We start from the raw sequence: 19,350 nt of genomic DNA on the forward strand, positions 1-19,350 counted from the left end.
TCTGCTCTGATCCCCCCCTTAATCCTAAATCGGTGAAAATGAGTGTTAAACGGAGCCCAGTACAGCATGTGCTAATTGCAGATGAAAGAGAAACTCTTGGGTGGACAGGAATTCCACGTTTAAGGGCTTTTTCTCCTTGCGGTGCATGGCGAGGCTGCTGGCTTGCACGGAGCACAAAGCCCTCCCTTTCTTGGACAGCCCAGTGCCGTGCTGGCGTTTTCCTCCGAATCTGTTTCCCATCAGGGCTGGGAGAGGGGGAAGGTGTCGAGCATCTCAGGGAGCGGGAGGGGAGCTCTGCCTCGGTCAGGAGTCTCGCAGCCCATGTGGCAGCGCTGAGCGCAGGGCCGTGTGCCTTTGTAATGAATCACCCCGCCATTGTCTGCTCCCCTCCCTGCTGCCGCGATGGAGCTTTCACCTGGGCTGCTGCCTGCGCGGGCCTTCTTCCAAGCTGGGAAGAGGAGGAGGAGGAGGAAGGGCTGCTCGCTGTAATTAAAGCCAGAGCAGGGAGAGCTGCTATTTTCAGCCCGCAGCACCCCGCTTTCCCTCTTTCCCCGCCTCAAGTGGCTGCCTTTTGATGTGGGTGTAGGCAGGAACATCTGAAGGTCCCCTTTTGTGAGGTTGTGGGATCACCAGGCTCCATTTTGCGGCACCATCCGAGGTGCCTTCACCGCCAGCGTGCCCCCTCCCGTCCCCCAGCACCCCTCGGCGGCTCCAGGCAGTGCCGTTTATCTTGGCACGTGTTTCGCTCGCTGTGCTCTGCCCGGGGCTCGGGGAGGTGATGGCGTTTGTGGCTTTGAGACTAATTTATGTCCTTGTTAAAACGAACCAGCGAGCAGCCTCATTTTTTCCAGAGGTTTTCATCCCTTCCCCCTTCCATAACCCTTTCCCTTCCAGACCCCGTGTGCAGCTGGAGACAACCTTGCGCAGCCCAAAGTTGCTCACTCAGCCAATGATTTAAAAAAAAAAAAAAAGAAAAAAAAAAAGGCAAAGCTCCATAAATGGAGGTCTTATTTAAATCAGAGCGGAGGCTGACTCATTAAAGGCCTCTCTGTCTCCTTTTCTTTCCTCTGCCTCATTCTCTTCCCCTATCTCTCCCTACCTCCCGTGACAGCCGTCTGTGCTCACGCTGGGCTCAGGCAGTGGGGGTGAATTTGGGGACCAGAGCAAATGCCCGTCGTGATGGGCCACCTTGCAAACATGCAAAGCATCTTGCTGTAGGAGAGCATCCTCCTTTGTTTGCACTGTCTGCAGGGGAGCCTAAGTGCCAAGATAGCCTCTCCTGCTGCCCCCCTATTGCTGCTTTGGGATCTCCTTCCCCCTGGCAAGCTGGATGCTCCAGCATCTTCTCCTTTCCCCTTTCCCCACCCCTCCCTCTAAAAAGGGAATGGTGGTGAAGAAAGAGCTTTTTCTAAGCATTGAGGGACTCTGCTGGGAGCTGCTGCTATTCCCCAGCCCCTTTCCTTGCTTGAAGGATGGCAGCCCACTTTCCCTCAGCCTATTTGCTATTTGCTCCTTGGTTTGGTGTCCCCCTGCATGAGCTGTCTGAAGGGGATTGCTCTTCTTATATCCCACGGTCTCGTGCTCTTTTCCTTTCGTTGCCGTTCTGAACGCGGTGCTTGTTTATGCGTTACCTGACTTTCTGCCTCTGTGTACCCCCTAGTTCTTGCCTCCCTTCTGCTGTTTGTCGTAGGACCTCGGTTTAGCGCTGCGGGCACCATGTCAGCAGCAGAGGTTTGTGTGAGAGGAGTCCTGGCCAGGCCCTTTTCCAGGAGAATCTCCCCCGGAGATTGAAGGATGGACCTGCAGCTCGCTTGCCCTGATGTAAGGACTTGTTTGTTTGATGTGGGCCTGTGGATTGTGTCTATAACTGTCGGGATGCATAGGGATTTAACTGCTGGTGGAGAAGGGCTTGTTCTTAAGGGCTTTTTCCCTTAATCACCTTTCCTGAGCGCTTTCAGATGTACTGGAGTTAAAAGCAAACTCACGGGGCAGCCTCGGGATGGCAGAAGTCGCTTGTAACATTGCCTAGGAGGAATGGCAGTGCTAAGGGAACCTGATACGGCAGTGCCATTTCCTTAAGTCCCTGTCTTAGAAGGGACCTCACTGCTGCGCAGCGCATTCCTTCAGCAAGTGGCTGGGAAGCTGATCCCGCAGACCTGGGAGCTGGGACAGGAGGGGGCATGGGTTTGCCTCAGTGCATGCTTTCCTACTTGGATGAAGAGGCTGCGTAATACGAAATGCTGCTGTACCGCTGTCTTAGGAACTGATAACTTGTAAAGTATCTAGATTAGTGCAGAAGGTTGTAGCGAGCTACCCGAAATACCCTCAGTTGGAGGCTGTGAAGGAGGGAGCCCTTAATATCTATCAGTAATGCTTTTCACTGCAAATTGTTCATTTATGATGGCTCCAGTGCATTTAATTAGTATTGACCATCATTTTACTTTAATATTCTGTCCAATACCAGTGCAAAGAGAGCTGGGGGGGGGGGCTGTTATTGTTGTTTGTTTTTCTTTATTTTCTGATTCTGGGCTTATTAAGTGCTTCAGGTAAAATGCCTGACCTATTTCCCTCCTAGCTGCAAAGTCACAGCATTCACAATAGGGCATTCCTCTAAATACTCGCGGGGAAGTGGTTATTTTGCCTCAGTGTGGTCGCGAATAACATTGGAAGGGCTGTAGTCAGGTACTCTTCCTGGAATCCGAGTAGAAGGATGTTAACGTTCCTACCAAAAGCATTTTGGTTTGCTCCTTTGGAGTGATTTGTGATGCTGTGCCACGCGGGATGGTTTTTGCCGTGGAGACTGGAGATGGATAGGCTGCTTTTGTAGGGTTCCCAGAAGCGAGAGCAATTAATGATCAAGTGAAAGCCGTGTAAAAGTAGCGTGCTTCGTATATAGAAAAGAAAATGGGACAAATGCAGGGTCTGTTCAACAGCGTGATTTGTTTAAAATATCTGATGGATTTATTTATATTGCTTTGCAAAACTGTCTGTTGATACGATTCAGTTCATGAATAATGTTGCTGAATTGAGAGTATCGAGATGGTAATGGGAAGGCACTTCAGTTCTAGGGCATTTCCATATTTTAAGTTGGGAAGGAAACCTTTGTTTGCTCTCTGTATTTCTGTGTCTATTTCTGATGGTCTTTAATCACATGAGTGCCTGCTATTTTTTTCCACACACACACACACACACACACAAAAAAAGGAAAGAAAAAGCAGACGGCCGTCCTCCCATCCCCCCAGCTCCAGTCCATGTGGCACCATCATGACCTCTGCCAGTATCAGTAGCAGGGTTGGCCATTCCAGATGCATCCCACAGACCTCTGCCACTTACCCCGAATGTGTAATTAGCTGTCGTTTTCTGTGCGGACCGGCTTGATGTGTGTTTGCCAGTTGGTTTTATAGATTTGCTGACAGCAGAGGAATGGTGACTTTTTTGCAACGTTGGGCTTTGAGCATGCACAAATAGGCATGTTCTCCCTTCTCTTCCATCCTCATGTGACCCTTGCGTGAATGGTTGAGGTGAGATGGACCTTCTCACTCTTTTCTCAGGAGCTCCAATTAATAGCTTGGCCCATCCAAGTTCACCCTTTCCTGTATCTATTGCAGTCAAACTTGTCTCATCTCTTTCTTCCTAAGTAACTGTATGTCCTCTTGACTCTCAAACTCCTTGTCCCAATTTACTTTCCTTCTTCTACTCCTGTAGTTCATGATTTGTTTGTATTTGGAGTGGGAAACTGCTGTGCAATGCTTCGTAACCCCTGCAAAGGAGATAGCTGAAAATACAGGAGACGGGTCATCCTTCTGCTGTTGCTGGTCTCCAGACATCTGGCATGGCCTGTGTCTCCTGTAAGCTGTGGGTGAGACCTGAACTAGAGCATGAAATCACAGAAAATGACACGTGAGTGGCACTGCCAGTAGTCCTCAGGAGCGTCCCTGTTTCCTGATACAACTGATGGCATATAAGCCATTGCTGTGGACAGCTTGAGCAACCTGCCTTAAAACATTTGAGGTGCTGTTGCCTACCCTGGCAGTCCAAACCCTTTGTTTTCCTTGCATTACGAAGTCTTTCCTAATACGTCATACTTCTTGTCCGCGTTTGTTCTTTCCATGATAAACGCAAAGAGCAGATTGGTTCTTCCCTTTGCTACGGACAGTGTATGCTGGATTATTTTTATCATTTTAGCCTTTTATTTTATTTATTTATTTATTTATTTATGGACCATCGTGTATAGCTTTGCTAGTGAACTCGGTTAATAGAATGTAAAACTAAGCAAAACCAAAGGTTAACAATCCCCAACTAAAGAATGCAGGTAGCACAGGTAAGAATCTGGATTTTTTTTTTTCAGAGCTGTGAACAGCTGAAAGCAGGGTCTTGTAATGGGAAGTATCAGCAGCCTTAATAATAGGTGGCACTACCAGCTCTGCCTGTAATGGAGACTTTCTCCCAGAGTAGTCAGTCTGTAAATACCGAAGTGGAACTGCAGTCTGAGTATCCTATAATCTGGGGGTGCAAGGAGACACCAAAAACGTCCAAGTGATTGCAGAGGTAATCTTTTAGCAGGCTCTGAAGCCTGCCCTTGGGCTGGGAGGCTGGGATACTGTTAAAACCCTCTCAGCTGTCCTCCTGTTATCCTGCTTAAAATTCACAGTCTGCACTGGTGGTCCTGGGGAGTTGGGGCTTTCTACGTGCTTTGTGAGTCCTGATCTCACTGAGCTGTCTGACTTGGAAGGCATTTTTGACTTCCACATAACTGCTTTTGATTAACTAAGATTTAGATAATCAGAGATTGCCCTATACTGTGCAGAGACCATCGTTCACCTATCGGGTTTTGCTGAGGCCCCTTATATGAAGCCTGCATTCTCCCTCCAGTCCTAATAGCGAAATCTGCTTCAAATTACTTGGAGACCGCTTTTATAAATGCCTTGGAGAGGAGGTCTGATTCTTTGGATAGTGCTAGTCCTCCTTTGTTTCATGTACCCTCAATGAATAGCAAAACCCTTAATTTGATTTGTTGTTCTTCGTAGCCTTTCTTATTTTTGCTATTGTTTGGTATGGCGTATAAAAGGGGGTTATCAGAACTGAATGATTATGCAAAGGACTCAGGAATATTAGGCGAGCAGAAGCAAGAAAGGCTTTTGTTTTCCAACTTGTGTCCTTTCCAGCTCTGTAAAATGTAATTTAGATAAATAGGGCAGCAGGGGAAAGGACTTCAGGATTTCAATAGGAAGGGTTGTAAATCTGTACTATCCTGTGGAGGATCCTTCCAGTGTGGATCAGGAGTTAGGGGAGAAGCATGGAAGTCTGATGAAATTAGTAGATCAGACTATTTGTAGCTGTTGGTTGGACTGTAAGGCACTGTGGTATGTCAGCTTTGCTCAGCATTGAATTATCTTGTACACATTATTTTGCTCCGACTTTCCCTTGGCCTTTCTTTGCGTGCTTGATGAAACTGTTAAATTTGGTTGCAGAATTGGCGTGTGAAACCATTCCCACATCTGCGTGTCACCTTATTGTAGGATGAAGCTCTCTGCTGTCTTAAAGCAGCACAAAGAGGAGAAAGAGTACTTCGAGGAATCCCTCCTAGGTGCTTTTGGCTTTGAGGCTTGTGTTTTGGTGGTGGGGTTGGGTGAGCCCCTGTGTGGTGAGGCTGATGTGTGTTGAAGGATGTGGCGAGGAGGGAAATGGGAATGCCAGAGGCTTTAAGGGGAGCCTGGCTTCTCCACTCCAGGTATCCATACAGGACCAGGCTCTGATTGAGCATGCAGTAAAAGCGGCTGATGAAGTGTCTGAAGAGTAATGTGTGCTTGGCGCTGTGCTTACCGTGGGGTGCCATCTTTGGGAATTCCAAAAAATGCCATTTCACAATCAGCTTAATCTTACACTTGACTGAAAGTGGCTGTGTCTGTGATCCCTATGGCCCATTGCCGTGTGGCGATGCTGCTCCTGGACCACTATTAATTTACTTTCTCATTTGGTTGCGGTAGGAACGGTTCTCAGCTGGATCGTTGTGTCTGTGACCGTCAGTACCAGCACGACTGTGATGCAAAATGCAGTCAAGGGAACTGCAAGTCTTGGTGGCGTGAGGAATTTGGGTCATCCAAGGTCTGCTGTCGGCCTGCATCTTAACAAGTAAATTTTGGAGGGACTCTTCTAAGTCTTCAGAGCTGTTGTTGGTTAATGTACTGGAAGGGATGTGAGAAGTTTGCTGGTAACGCGAACTGAGGAAGGCGGGGAAAAAAAATTGCTGCTCATGTCCTGATGCACTGTCAGAAAGTGAGAGATGAGCTTAAATAAATCATGTTACATCAGATTAACGATCTCGGAGCTGTATTTTCCATCAACTCTGAAACTGTAGCTTTAGGCAGCTTGGTGGCAGCTTTGGTCACGTTGAGGGTCCCCCAAAATCAGCCCTCTGTGAGGAGGCGGCAGAGGCAGTGATGTAAATGTCCCTCTCAGCTTTTGGCTCAAACGTGATTTCTCAGGATTTTATTTTCTTTTCTTTTTCTCCTTTTTTGCTGTTAGCGATACTCTTAATTAGTTCTGACAACGAGCTGCGGGAGTTGCAGTGAGTGTGGTACAGAAGCAAGGAGAGAGCTGTGCCGGGGGCGGCGGGCTCCAGCTCACTGGGGAGAATGCATGCCAGGCCCGTTCCCGTTCCATCAGATAGAAGCCATGAGGCCTGTCTGCTGCATAAAGCACAACCAGAAAGCCAGAGAGGCAGACTGTGAAGCTCTGAGCTGCTCGATGTGTCACGTGGAGGGGAAGGACAGCTGGAGCTGACTAATAGGGATTTCTTAATATCTTTGAGAAGCATAAAGGAAGCTAAAATTCACTCTTCTAGGTAGGTTATCAAGGAGTGGAGTGCTTTCTGAAGTACAGTAGGGCTCTAGTATGGCTGTGAGACTCAGTACATTGCCATCCAGTTGTTCTGAGGTGCTGTCTGACCTCAGTCTTGGAGAAAGCAAGTTGGTGGTGGAAAGGAACCTCCTGTGATTGACATGCAGAGCATGCTGGGCCTCCTGGCTCATACAAAAGTGTGAGCGTGCAGCTAAAGTGGTTTAGGAGCTGCCCTTAACTGCATCTGTTCCTTCCTGAGCCCACTGCTTCCTGCAGTGATGGTAGCAGCATCCATCAGAAGCAGAGCACAAAGCAGGGCAGTTGCTGATGCTGTTCTCTCTTTGGTCACCAAAACTTGACCACAGCTATAACATGAAAGTGGTCCTGGTTACACTGTAGTAGGGAATTCCAGGGTTCTGGAAAGGCTTTACATCCTAGGCATGCTAGGGGAAGCGCTAACACTGGCAGGCTGTCATCACATGTTCATCTTAAATGATTTTTGGAGCGTTGCTCCCTTGAATAAACACTGTTGTTTAATTTCTGGATTTGAAGAAGTTTTTTTTCATGTGTACTGACCTGCCTGTTAAATCTCCTCGTGTGTTTTGAAGATGCAGGAAAGCAAAGGAGTTCATGGAACAATACACTGGCTGCTATAGGCTATTAATGACACTGTCACTGGCCACTTTTGAACGTCAGCTCTCACTGCAAATTTAGTAGCAGGCACACGATCTGTTTGCAGAGCTTTACCAGGCTGGGTTACGTGGAGCTGGAGGGGATCTTGCAGAACAGCGGTGTGAATTGGAGCAGTGATCTGTTCAGCACCTGGCTAGGCCTGCAAGTTCTCAGCATTGCCTACCCTGTCACTTCCAGCAAAACAGAGAAGCTCAGACAAGATAAAGTTAAAACCAAGTGCTGAGGGTTGTTCTGGAGAAACTGAAGAATGTTTCTGAAGTTTGACAGTGATGGAATATGTCTGTGGGCTGTGCTGGCCCAGCTGGGGGATGACTGCATGGAGCCCATCCAGCCAGGTCTCCAGCTTACCAAGGAATGAGTGTGTTTGGTCACTCTGTTTTGAAGGAACTTTTCTGGGGGGGGGGGGGGCAAAGCAACTGCCTGCCCCTATGCCATGCAGTGCTTTCAGGTCAGCAAGAACAAGTCCAGTTCCTGATGTTCTCGTTGCTTTGGCTCAAAACTTGTACACCTTGAAAGAAATGGTTCGCTTTGGCTTATTTCTTCTTTTCAGTTAATTGTCCTCCTTCTGAAGCAAAGAGCATTATCATTTTGACCACTTATGCACTCATGTTCCAGGATCTCCTTCCTCCTTGCTCTTGGTTTCAATATTAAGTGTTTTGCCTCTCATCTCTTAAAGGAGGCGGTTGCACCTTTGAAAACTGTTGGCAGAGCCTGCTGAAATCTTGTGGTGCTTTAGGTCAGCTGTCAGTGATAGCAACCTGATCTATGGCAAATCTCTCCCTCCCTCTCCCCAGGGTGCCTGCTCTGCCATTTGCGTGCCATTAGGACTGATATGATCCAAATTAACTTCTTCATCTGTTTACATTTATTTTCTGAGTCATGAGAGGTCCTTGGGAGCCATGGGATTAAATGTTGTTTTCTGTCTTCACGCTTTTCTTTGTGTATTTTAATGAACTTTCTTTTCTTTCTTGCCTGGGTCAGATCCCTTCTTTCTACCTTAGTGTGCTGGTGAGTACATGGCCCGTGATGGGAGCAATCCACAGCTGCACTGTCAGCAGAGGAGCACTCATTATTTTGATGTCTGCTGCAAAATGGTGGCTCCTGCTCTAAATTACTCGGTGAGGTAATTGCTCAGCTTCCAGTGTATTTTGCTTACGCTGTGCACGAGGTCCCTTAATAGGACAGAAAAGCATAAGGTGTTTCTTCAGGGCCAGGCTGGGTCTGGCTTCTTACTTGATTCTTTTTCAGTTGTGGTGATATAAAGGACAGTTGTGGTGGTGGTTGGGAGCAGAACTGTAAAATCCTGGCACTCGCTGCTGGCAAAGCAGCGGGATTGTTGTCACTCACTGGACTACACTGCTGTGATTGCTATTTTATATTTTTAATATAAACAGCATCTTTTTGGTGGTGCTGCTGCTGGTATTCCAGGAGCTGTGATCCAGAAGGCACGGAGGGAGGCAGCGAGTGATTGATCTGACTGCTCCTTGAAATACTGTCTGCAGAAAAGTTTTGCCGTCTGACAGCTCGATACTTTGCTTTGGAGCCAATTTCTGCAGGAGTGGAGGGCAACAACAGAGAATGTCATGAATATGAAGCTGGCTTTCCTGAGCAGGCTTGTGCAGCTGTTGGGTGCTGGCTTAGTCAGGGGGGAAAAAAAACACATGGAGGGAGCGTGAGTCTCTGCTTTGCAGTGGAAAGCTTATTGATATCCATCAAGGTTGATTCTGTGTGCAGTTAAAACTCAGCTGTTCCCTTCAAAGCAACGGCAGCTCATCCCTAGAAAAAAGAGGGCCCAGTGCAGATCGCTTGTGGGCTATGGCAGCCCAGCCTCATCTCTTTCTTAGATAAACCCTTTGGCTGCTCCTTGTGAGTGTGTCTTGGCTTCCCTTTTGTAGAATCATTAAGGTTGGAAAATACCTCTGAAGTATCTTGGTCCAGCCAGCAGCCCATCCCCACCATGCCCACTGCCCACGTCCCTCAGTGCCACATCCACACGGCTCTGGAACACCTCCATGCACGGTGACTGCACCACCTCCATGGGCAGCCTGTGCCACTGCAGCACCGCTCCTTCTGAGAAGTTTCTCCTCATATCTGTTACCTTTGTGTGGGGCAGGCTTAATTCGGCCTTCTGAAGCTTCCCTGCCTGTTATGTGACCAGTCAGTGTTGTATGTCTTGTGAATCTAGGAAGGGAAGTGCTGGAGGCTGGCATGGGAGTCCAGTTCTGAGCATGGCCATGTGTTTTCTTTGGAATCTTACATATTGACACAGCCACAAGTGCCTTATATGGGATTTCGATTTCCTTCAAGACTTGTGTTTCTCCCTGGACTTTTAAAGAAACTTAAAGTTTCTTTATGGATGTGATTAAATAAAGAAGAACCAAGCTTTTAGTACTGCGCTAGTCAAAATAGCCCCCCTAGACATGAATGACATGCAGATGACAGCTGATTAAATGAAAGCATTTTCTGTTATGTCCTAAACCTGTTTTCTAGCCAATTTTCTTCATTCCAATGATGGCAAAGTTCTGTGCATCTGTTAGCATCCTGCAGAGAGCCAAACAGAGCTGCTAGCAACCAAGAAACACCAGCGTGACTGCACCACTTAAATGAAGGAGAGGAGCTGCAGGGGAAAGAGATGGGCTTTCACACTTCTTTGCTCCACCGGGCACCGAGCTTTTAGGTTTAGTGATTTTGTTTTTGTTGCGTTCTCGAGGTGTACTACGGGGGCATAAAGCAAATCCTCCCAGCTTGCCATCGCTGCACCCCGGAGCCAGCAGCCCCATGAGAGGTGGAAGCGCACCTTGCTGGGAAGTAGAGCACCTTTTTACCTTTTTGTGTTATTTTGTGTGTTTGGATGGTAACGGGAGCTGTGCTCATGAATATTTGAGGCGCTCAGGTGCCTGTTGAGGGCTGGAGGGAGGGGAGGTGGTCGGGGCAGAGCAGGGAGCGGCCGTGGCCCTGCATGTTTGTGTCCTCTCTCTTATTCTAATAGACTTCTCATCGGGATGGATGTGCTCTGAAATATTTATCGCCCTGTTTAAATATTCATCGCTGCAAAGGCAGTGCAGCCGGATGGCAGCAGCAGAGCCTCAAGGGACGGGGGCTGCAGCAGTCCTTGGCATTTCCTTTCAGTAATATGATAAAAATATATATATTAAAAAAAAATACTGGGCATTCCCCCTCCCCCACAGATTGACAGAAGCAGCCAGGCGTGCGTCTCTGGTGTTTTCGTGCTAAAGTCTTGCTCCTTGGCTTGGGTGCAGGGTACTGCTCCTGGCTGCCAGATGCTAATGTTCTTCTCTAAGCCCACATCCTGGGGCTTTCTGCATCCTGGTGCTATGGGCAGGAGGAGTCAGCTGGCAGGATGGATTCCAGTCCTCTGTAGTCTCTCCTCTGCTCTTCTGGAGGTGTAAGCTGGCAGATGTAGCTGGGAGAAGGGCTCTACTCACTGCCATAGAGGTTGCTGAGAGCCACCAAGGGGTGAATGTCATGGGAATGTGCGTAGTGACGCACTAATGGAGCAGCAGGTGCTGGCAGGCATGTCATCAAAATGAGAAGCTCTTCTATCAATTCAGCTTTTAAGTCTATCGATTCAGCGTCAGTAATATATAGCAGCTTAAAAGTGCGGCTGCCAGTAAGAAGCAATGGTTTAATCAGAATATTCGTTGCCTTTCTGCTGTTAAACTGAATGCTCAAGGCGTTGCCACTCTGGTGAGGCGCAGGTGGGCCATGTGCAGGAGAAGCCTGAGCTGGTTGCTGGCTGCAACAGGAATTCAGTAAACACACCTTAGCTAAAAGGCCTGAGGGAAAGAGGCTTTGTAAGGGCTTAGAAGCAAAGGGGTCCTCTTTGCTGAGCTACCTGACATCCGCGGCATGTAAATAAACAACTATTATGCTAGCTTACATTGGGACATTCTTGAAGTTAAGCATAAGCAAAGCAGGTTGTGGCAATAATGCATGTTACACATTGGCAGAACCTCTTGTTCTGGGATAAAGTAGCTTTCAGGTGCGTTCCAACCGCAGTTAATGTGGCGTATCCATGAGCTGTGCAGGAAGAATGGTCCCCCGCCTGCCTGCCCCGGCCATATGCTGCAGCCTCCTCCTGCACTGGGCGTCCTGCTTGGGCTGATCCCAGGCAGGCCGCCTCGGTTTGTGGCTGAACAGAAGGCTATTGTTCGGGTTAACTTCTGGCTGTGACACGGCTGGATCTCACAGCAGCCGGGGAAGGAAGCAGAGTCACTTCTTCCGAGGCTGGTGGATAGTTTATCACAGCAGCTGGTACACAGAACGGCAGCCATGCTTCTCGGCGGCTTGTTCCTCTCAGGGAGACTGAGCCATTTTACTGATAAACGTGCCTGCTGCTCAGTCTCACCTTGAAGCACTGACTACTAGCTTTCCAGAGCGTGGTCCTACAGACCATCCTTTAGGTAGTCATCTGGCCATGTCTGCCTTGTAGGCCCTTATGCCTCACCTGATGCCTCTGCTTTGAATTGAGGAGCGCTCTCAGCAAAAAGGCACGAGGGGAGGACTGAGTTCTTCCCAGTGGCCGACTTAATGACTGCTGCTTACAAAATCAGTAAGCAAAATAAAACGGTGTCTTTTACCAGAGCTGAATTTATCAGACTTGGCTCTTTGCTATTGGTTTTCTTGATGCCTTTGCTCATTAGATTAAATACTATTAGTGCCCAGTGTTTGGTATTTTGTTGTCCCTAACCATTAATTTACTTTCACCAAATAATCAGCTGGCACTTAATTTTTTTTAATGATAAGAAAAACAGATGGGAGTTTTCAAGTTTATTTCAGTGTATACCCATGTTTGGATTTGTGGTCACTTTTGTGGCTTTTTCCTGTTCTCATTTATATATATAAATATATTCCCTTCTTAGAAACGTGCATATGGAAGTGTGTACCCCGTTTCTTATCTGTCCAGGCCCATGTGCTGAAGTGATGTTGCTCCCATTTCCTACTTGGTGGTAATGGAGCTGAATGATTTTACTTGTGCCTTTCACCTGGCTTATTGCTCTGCTGAGTTGCTTCTTAGTGACTCCCCGTTCCTTTCCAGCATCCCTGCTTTCCAGGACACATAACGGAGCCTTCCTTGAAAATGGAAAACTCATTTTGGAACAAATAAGTAACAGAAGATAGGAGAATGCGTTACTGGAATGGAAAGTTATTGTGGGAAGGACTCTGTGTTTTTAAACTGTCAAATTTCTGTTCTCGAGCATATGCCAAGTCACAGATTTCCTCCCCACCGCACCCCGACAGCAGATTGATTATAATATTGTTGCTTTGTTACCCTGGCACTTGAGTCACAGATGAGTCTCGTTTGCCTTGGCTGGAGCTGTGTGCATCAGAGCCCGTCTGTTCAGCGCTGAATTGTGGCCGTCCCTGTGATGGGCCGGCAGCAGTGACAGGGTTGGGAGATTTAGCTGCCTGCATAAAAGGAGGGGGGGAAAGAAAGAGAGCCTCAGGAGGAGCTCTGATATTGTTTCAGTATGCTGTATACGTCTCATCTTCCACCTTTGCTCCATAGTCACGTCTGAAAGCACGACTTCTTGCTCTGCTTTCTGCCAGCTCTGCAGTTCTTTCCGAGGCATTCAGAGCTTTCCCAATTGATTCCAGATGTGCTCGCCTTCCCTGCATTTTTCTCCCTTCCTCCTCCTCAGCTGGCAGCTTTTCTGGGAGTAGCTGGAATCAGGGCAGGCAGGCAGGAGGGGAAGGCTAGCACAGGCTGGTGAGACTGGGGGGCTAGAAGGGGCTGTGTGATACAAGTGGAGATGGCTGACTGGGCTTTGAGGTTTTAATTTTTTTCCCCCCTGATTGTCCATCCTCAAGCTAAGCCAGCTTAGTGCAGCACCATCACACGTCTCCTGCCGCTGAGGGGAAAGCTGTATGCCAGAAGCCATCTTCAAAACCCTTCCTAGAAAAGCAGCAGTTATTAGACAGAGATCTGGAAGCATATTGCAGATAGGTATGTCACATAGTAAGGGCTTTGAAAAAATTCCTCTGACTGGAGTAGATACAAATCTTGCAAAGGGGTTGAATGAGCTTCTTAAGGGTTTAACTTTTCAGGAATGAAGTCTGAATTCTCAAGGCTGCAGGAATAACCCTTCCTACAGCGTGGTTTGGTAGTATGCTTGTAGATACTGGGAGACAGCCCTTCGGCGGAGTAGAGCTGTGGGATGAATGGGAATGGCTGCTGCTCAGCGCAGCCCAGGTCCCTGATCAGATCTGGGGACAAGGATGCTGGTTTTGATATGGCGTCACCTGGAGAGCTGCCATCTTCCTCAAAACAAAGCTACTATCTGACTGCAGGGCTGCCTTGACATCCTGGAAGAGAACTACTGTGGGATTTTCTTCCATATGGGCATTCTTGTGTTCTGCAGCACTTACTTCTGAGCGGCACCTACAAGCTGCTGGTTAGCAGTTGGGATAGGTAGAAAACCAGCGCTGTGCTGCATTATAGCCATGTAGGTGTGTCTATTCATGAAGTCTATTCAGAGCGGACACAGTTGACTCCCAGTTGAGCTGATACTGCACTTCTTCCCCACTGCCAGCCTCCAGTCCTTGCTGCCTCCCAGCATGGGAATCCACACTCGTGCGACTGCAAGTGTGATCGGTTTGCTAATCCGCTGCAAAGCTGATCACGGTTAGCTTGGATTAAACATACGTGACACATCTGCAGAGCACTATGTCTTAGCTGTGGTTCATTTCAATTCTGGTCCAGAAGAAGAAACCTAACCCCCTTCGCCAAACAGTAAAGTAATCCCACTCGTACGGGGATGCTTCCGCCGTGCTGGGTGCCTGTTGGATTAGCGTGTGACTGGATGCAGCACATTCAGGGCTGTGCTTTCATACTGATTTGTTGAAAGCTGGTCGTCGTCTTATAGAAATCTCTCTCCCAAGAACGTTTGACAGTGAATGCCAAATGGAAAATACTCGTGTAGGGGATTGCAGAGCTGGAAAAAACACTGCCAGGGCAGATGCTAAAGGACTGGTTTAGAGCGAAAACGTGAACCTGGCCTTTCATTTGCCTGCTGGCTTTTCTGCTTGAGAAGCATCCATCCTGGTGACCTTTCTCTTTCATCCTCAGCCCCCCCTTCTTCCCTGTAATGTTCAGAGGTAGTTTCATTTCTAATGTGGAATGGAAACAGATGTTGAGGCCTTGATGGGGTCTCATGAAGCACATTTCTCTTCCTAATCAACCCCAGAGAGCGTGAATTGATTGAAAGCATTTGGTAGGATGCCTTAATTGCCAGTAACATTTCACTTTTTTTCAGGTTTTTTTTTTTTGTTTTTTTTTTTTTTTTAAAGGGGGAGATAATGTAGATTTCAAGAGCACTAAATCAGTATTGAAAACTGAAAGCCCGTGAGTACGTTTCAGGCTGGCAAGCCAACACAGCTTTGTTACTGGCACTGCTCTGGCTGTATAGTGCTGGGAGAAATGGTAGTGTTGGGATGAGCGAGTGCTTCCTGGGTAGTTCAGTAAGATAAGACTGCACTTTTCTTTTTTCCTTTCCTATAAAAGTAAGGCTTGAACTAATCTATTAAAAAAGAAGTACTTAAATGCATTGGGGAGAAAAAAAAAAGAGGCAAGAAAGCCAGCTGTTTTCTTTTACAGAACAGTTTTCGGTGGCCTGGAACGATAGTGTATACTGGAAGATAACTTACTCTTCCCTTGCTTTACATATCAAGGAAAAGGAAGGAGAAGATTAGATAATCCGGTGTAAGTTTGCTCCAGGAAGTTGGAGGAAACATGCCTTTAAATGGTTAGATGTGTGCCTGTCTGTGTGCAGGCAGCTATTTTGGTGGAAGGTCAGCTCCGTTAGGCTTAAGTTGAGCCAACTGAAAAAGAGCATCCTTAAAATGATTGCTCGAAGTTTAGATTAAAAAAAACCCACCCGAATGTGTGCCTGTCGGCTTGTAACAAAACTGCTATAAAACTCCACCACGCTCTCGCCAAACTGCTTGTAGGCACAGCATTATTTCTGGGAGGGCTAAAGAGGGATTGCTGTTGGATGTAAGGGTTGAAATCCTCAGCATGTTGTAAATCAAATCCCAAAGCCTCCATTATCGTGATCTTCCTGAAGGTACGTTTATGATCAGTTCTCATTGAGGAATGAAGTGTTGACTTTATCCAGCTAGGTCACCAGGCAGACATGCCAGCCCTGCACCCTGGAGCCACAGCAGTGCCTTTGTGGTGTGGGTGTTGGGTTAGGGCCGTGCACCCCTGGGCTCCAGCAAAGGTTTGTACAGGGAGGTACCAGGGGATGGTTCTGTAGTAACCGTACTTGGAGTTGTTCTGTACTGTCCCTGGGGGTTGTAATTATTAAGTAACACTTGTGGGGAAATCGTGTGCTTTCTAGGACACTTGTCTATTTTCATTCTTCTCTCCTTGCTTTCCCTTCCTTTTCCTTTCTTTTAAGCTTTGTATATCCTTTCCATCTCTCAACTTTCCACCCATAGATTTCTTTGCCTGTGTGGTAGGTGCTAAAGGGCTAATTGATAGAGAACAAAGACCAGAAGCTTTAAAACTCTTCCTGTACGGGAATGAAATGGCTGTGATGTGGAAAGTGTTTGGAGGTAAAGAGCTTGTATGATGTTCTTGGGTACCTGAGGAATTCACGTGGCTGGGTCAGCATTCAGCAGGATCTGAGGAGGTAAAAAGCTATCGCTAATCATCCCATAGACATCACTTATATTTGAATGTCTTCATGAGCTGAAGAGCAGAAGGACAATTTAGAGAGATTGTAGCTTCAGTTCCAGGGTCTGTGAGACCCACTGATATTCCCCGGTCCTTCCCTCCCCACTCTTCCACCCCCTCACTGTTCTGGCTCCAGCTCTCCTCACCCTTTGCCAAGATGTTTCAGCGCTCTCAGCTGGGAGCAAAACTAACCTGACAATAAAAAAGCAAGTCTTTTTTTCTTTTTTTTTTTTCTTGCCATTTTTTCTGGGATACGTGCTTAAAAGGGCTTGCAGAGGGTAGAGGCTGGGATGCCCAGAGGCTGGGACCTCAGTGACAGGAGCAAGCATGGGGAGGATGTGCTCTGCCCCCCCCCCCCCCCCCCCCTCGGGCCAGCCGTGACCTGGTTGGAGAAGAGTGGTGTGGGTTCCTGTGTCCCATCAGGGGCAGCATGGGGTGGGCAGTGGCTCCGGGTTGAGCTGTTGGTTCTGCAGATAGGAGCTGGGAGTGTTTTTTGCTATTTGCAGAAGGGATTAGGGTTGCGTGGAGAGCAAACAGCCATAGCTGGGAGCACAGTGGTTGTCACAAACACCTTAATTGCCTCCAGCTAGATGGGAGGCAGCTCCTCCCAGGCATAACAACACAGGCATGGTGAAGGCGAACCTGTCAACAGTGGGCTGTCCCTCCCCCCCCCTTCCCTGTGTTCCATCTATCGCAGTGCTTGGGGGTTTCCAGAGCTGAACAGTACTTTAGAGAGGTTACTTGATGTGTACATGCTGTAGCATTGCCTCGCGCCTTCCTCTGAAGCTCATGGCTCTTCATAAGGTAGTGGACAACGCAGAGCTTATGGCACTTCACATGGAGTTGTCCATGCAGAAATTGCACCAGGTCAGTTTTACCAAGATTACCATTTTAATCTGCTACGCTTTGCTATCAATACAAATACGGGCGTACCAATACAGACGGGATCCACGGTCACCTCACTCTGAGGCTCTTTTCACGTCCCTCTAATTACACACGTTTCTCCAGCGCACAAAACAAAACCAGCCCCTTGCAAAATAAACCGATCTTTGTTAGCTGACAGCTTTATGGAAGTGGGAGGCCTTTGTGCATGTTTGCGTGCTGGCGCTCGGTGCCGTGATCTTGGATCACCACCTGCTGTCTGCTGAAAGAATTCATCTGAAATCGCGTTTGCGGAACCACGTTGTGTGCTTGTTGAGGCGTCCCTGGCTTCCTCCCCTCTACGAGGTACTGCTACGCCTGTTTGCATCCCGCTCGGCTGCTTAGCTTGGAGCTGCAGAGCTCGTTAATTAAGGTATGTGTGCATCAGCTCTTAAAAACGTGTCCCTGTTTAGGATTTTTCGGTGGCTTAGCTAAATTGTTTTTTCAAACAAAGCGTGGGATGAGCCGTAGGTGAAATCACAGCCCAAAGAAGGGAAGCTGACACCTCGAGGCATGGCCAGAGCTCTGTAGATTTGGGAACCCAGGCTGGTGTCCCGTGTCCTGCTGGTGCCCTGGTCAGGGTGTGCTGGTGAGACCAATGTCAGAGCTCTGCAGGAGGGCAGCTGCTCTGAATCTCTGCCTGCTGTGAGTGCTTCCTGTGGGAGCCCGGGAGCTGAGTGAGTATTCAGCATAGGGGTTTCTGGTTTTCTTAGAACTGTAAGTTACTGTGTCATATTGAGGCTTTCTCCCTTTCTGAGAGGTTTGGTTAATTGTTCTGAGTTACAGTTGTGTTGAACGGCCCATCCCTGCTTGCTGGGCATGGGGGGGCAGCTAGGTTAACACGTGGTGGTACGAACTCATATCTGCTAACCTGGAGCTGCCAAATTTTTTCCTGCAGCCGGATATCCCTCAGGTTACCTTCCTGGAAACCACCATCCATCTCGTGTTGTGGCTGAGAGAAGTCTATCCGAGCCTGGACGTTAATTAGGTTCATTTTATGCTATTGCACAAGTTGATAACAGCAGTAATTAGTGGGAACTGCAGCTGAGCTTTCTTTGTCCCGCGATGGCATCTGTGCGTGCATTTGGGGATGGTGACTACTCTTTGACATATTCGTCTCAGTCTGTCGATGTTGAGTCATGATGCTGAGAGGTTCATGAGCTAAATCAGGCAGCGCTGGTAGTGCAGGGAGGCACACAGTTGAAACAGGATAAGACAAAATCCTTCCACCTCGGCTCTCTTGGTTGCGTCTCTCTCCCACATGCCCTCGCTGTGGGTTTTCTCGAAGCTCTTTGTACCTCCTGGGATGTGGGAAAATCAGCGCTTCTGACTGCAGGACCTTCTGCAAAGGGTTGGAGGTAGGGAAAGGAGTTCAGGTTCTGTGTTGGGATATAAGCGGGATCTTTTGTGCGTGTTCTTGAAAATACAAAGTAAATGCTGAAGTCGGGCAAAGCAGCAGAAGAGGAGGGTATCAGTGCACCATGAAACCTGCAGGGCACACATCAGGAGTTCTTCATAGGCACGAATGGGGGCAGGAAGAGTAATTGTAAAGCACTGCAGGAAATTAAAATGTTAAAGAGTAATCAGACAGGAAACGTGTAAATAATAGCAACCATAGGAAAAATAATTTCAGGTACAGGTAACTCTGTGGGATGGTGAAAGCTGGACAAGCCATAGTAGTGATAGATTTGCTGATAACCTGAGATTCTGCATTTTAATATCTTTAATATTATTATAAACGTGAGATTAGGAAAATCCCTGAAGTTAGAGTGGTATTAAAACACCGCATCCTGCACTAAAAATCCCTTATTTAAAAATCTTGGGAAGGTCAGAGAGATGTAATAAATAAAGTTGTCAGGCTGTTTTGGCTTGTGAGATGTGATTAAGCTTAAAATAAATGTGTTATCAGAACACCACAAGAAACAGGGGAGAGAGAGAGAGAGAGAGAGAGAGAGAGATAGCATTTTTCATCCCTCAAACACTTGTAGATAATTGAAGAAGGGAGAGAAAATATTTAAAAGGTTGAAAAGCATTTAAACTAGGAGGGGAGCAATGTTAACCGAGGGAGGGGGGGATGTTGGAAATATGATGGCGTGAGGTTTGTAGGCTGGCATTTTAAGCAGTCGAGGAGTGAGATGAAGCAAAATGCTGGAGTGTGTCCTTTAGGGAGCAACCCTATGCTGTTGGGAAGATGG

The 19,350-nt window shown here is 47.7% G+C and overlaps 1 protein-coding gene across 19 annotated transcripts in view; it reads left to right on the forward strand.

Moving 5' to 3' along the window:
* Positions 1-19,350, forward strand: part of RBFOX2 (RNA binding fox-1 homolog 2) — a 155,768-nt gene that overhangs the window by 82,157 nt on the left and 54,261 nt on the right. For 2 of the 19 annotated variants that reach the window (XM_072326457.1, XM_072326465.1), the window contains exon 2: positions 1,691-1,821. The exons of 15 other annotated variants lie outside the window; for them this stretch is intronic. In XM_072326457.1, the coding sequence (XP_072182558.1) occupies positions 1,795-1,821 (27 nt within the window). In that variant the 5' untranslated portion in view covers positions 1,691-1,794. Of the gene's footprint in view, positions 1-1,102; positions 1,822-19,350 lie in introns of those variants that run through there. 2 more of the 19 variants (XM_072326456.1, XM_072326463.1) reach the window with 2 other exon arrangements.

This window comes from Excalfactoria chinensis, chromosome 1, assembly GCF_039878825.1.
Source record: "Excalfactoria chinensis isolate bCotChi1 chromosome 1, bCotChi1.hap2, whole genome shotgun sequence".
Classification (NCBI taxonomy): Eukaryota; Metazoa; Chordata; class Aves; order Galliformes; family Phasianidae; genus Excalfactoria; species Excalfactoria chinensis.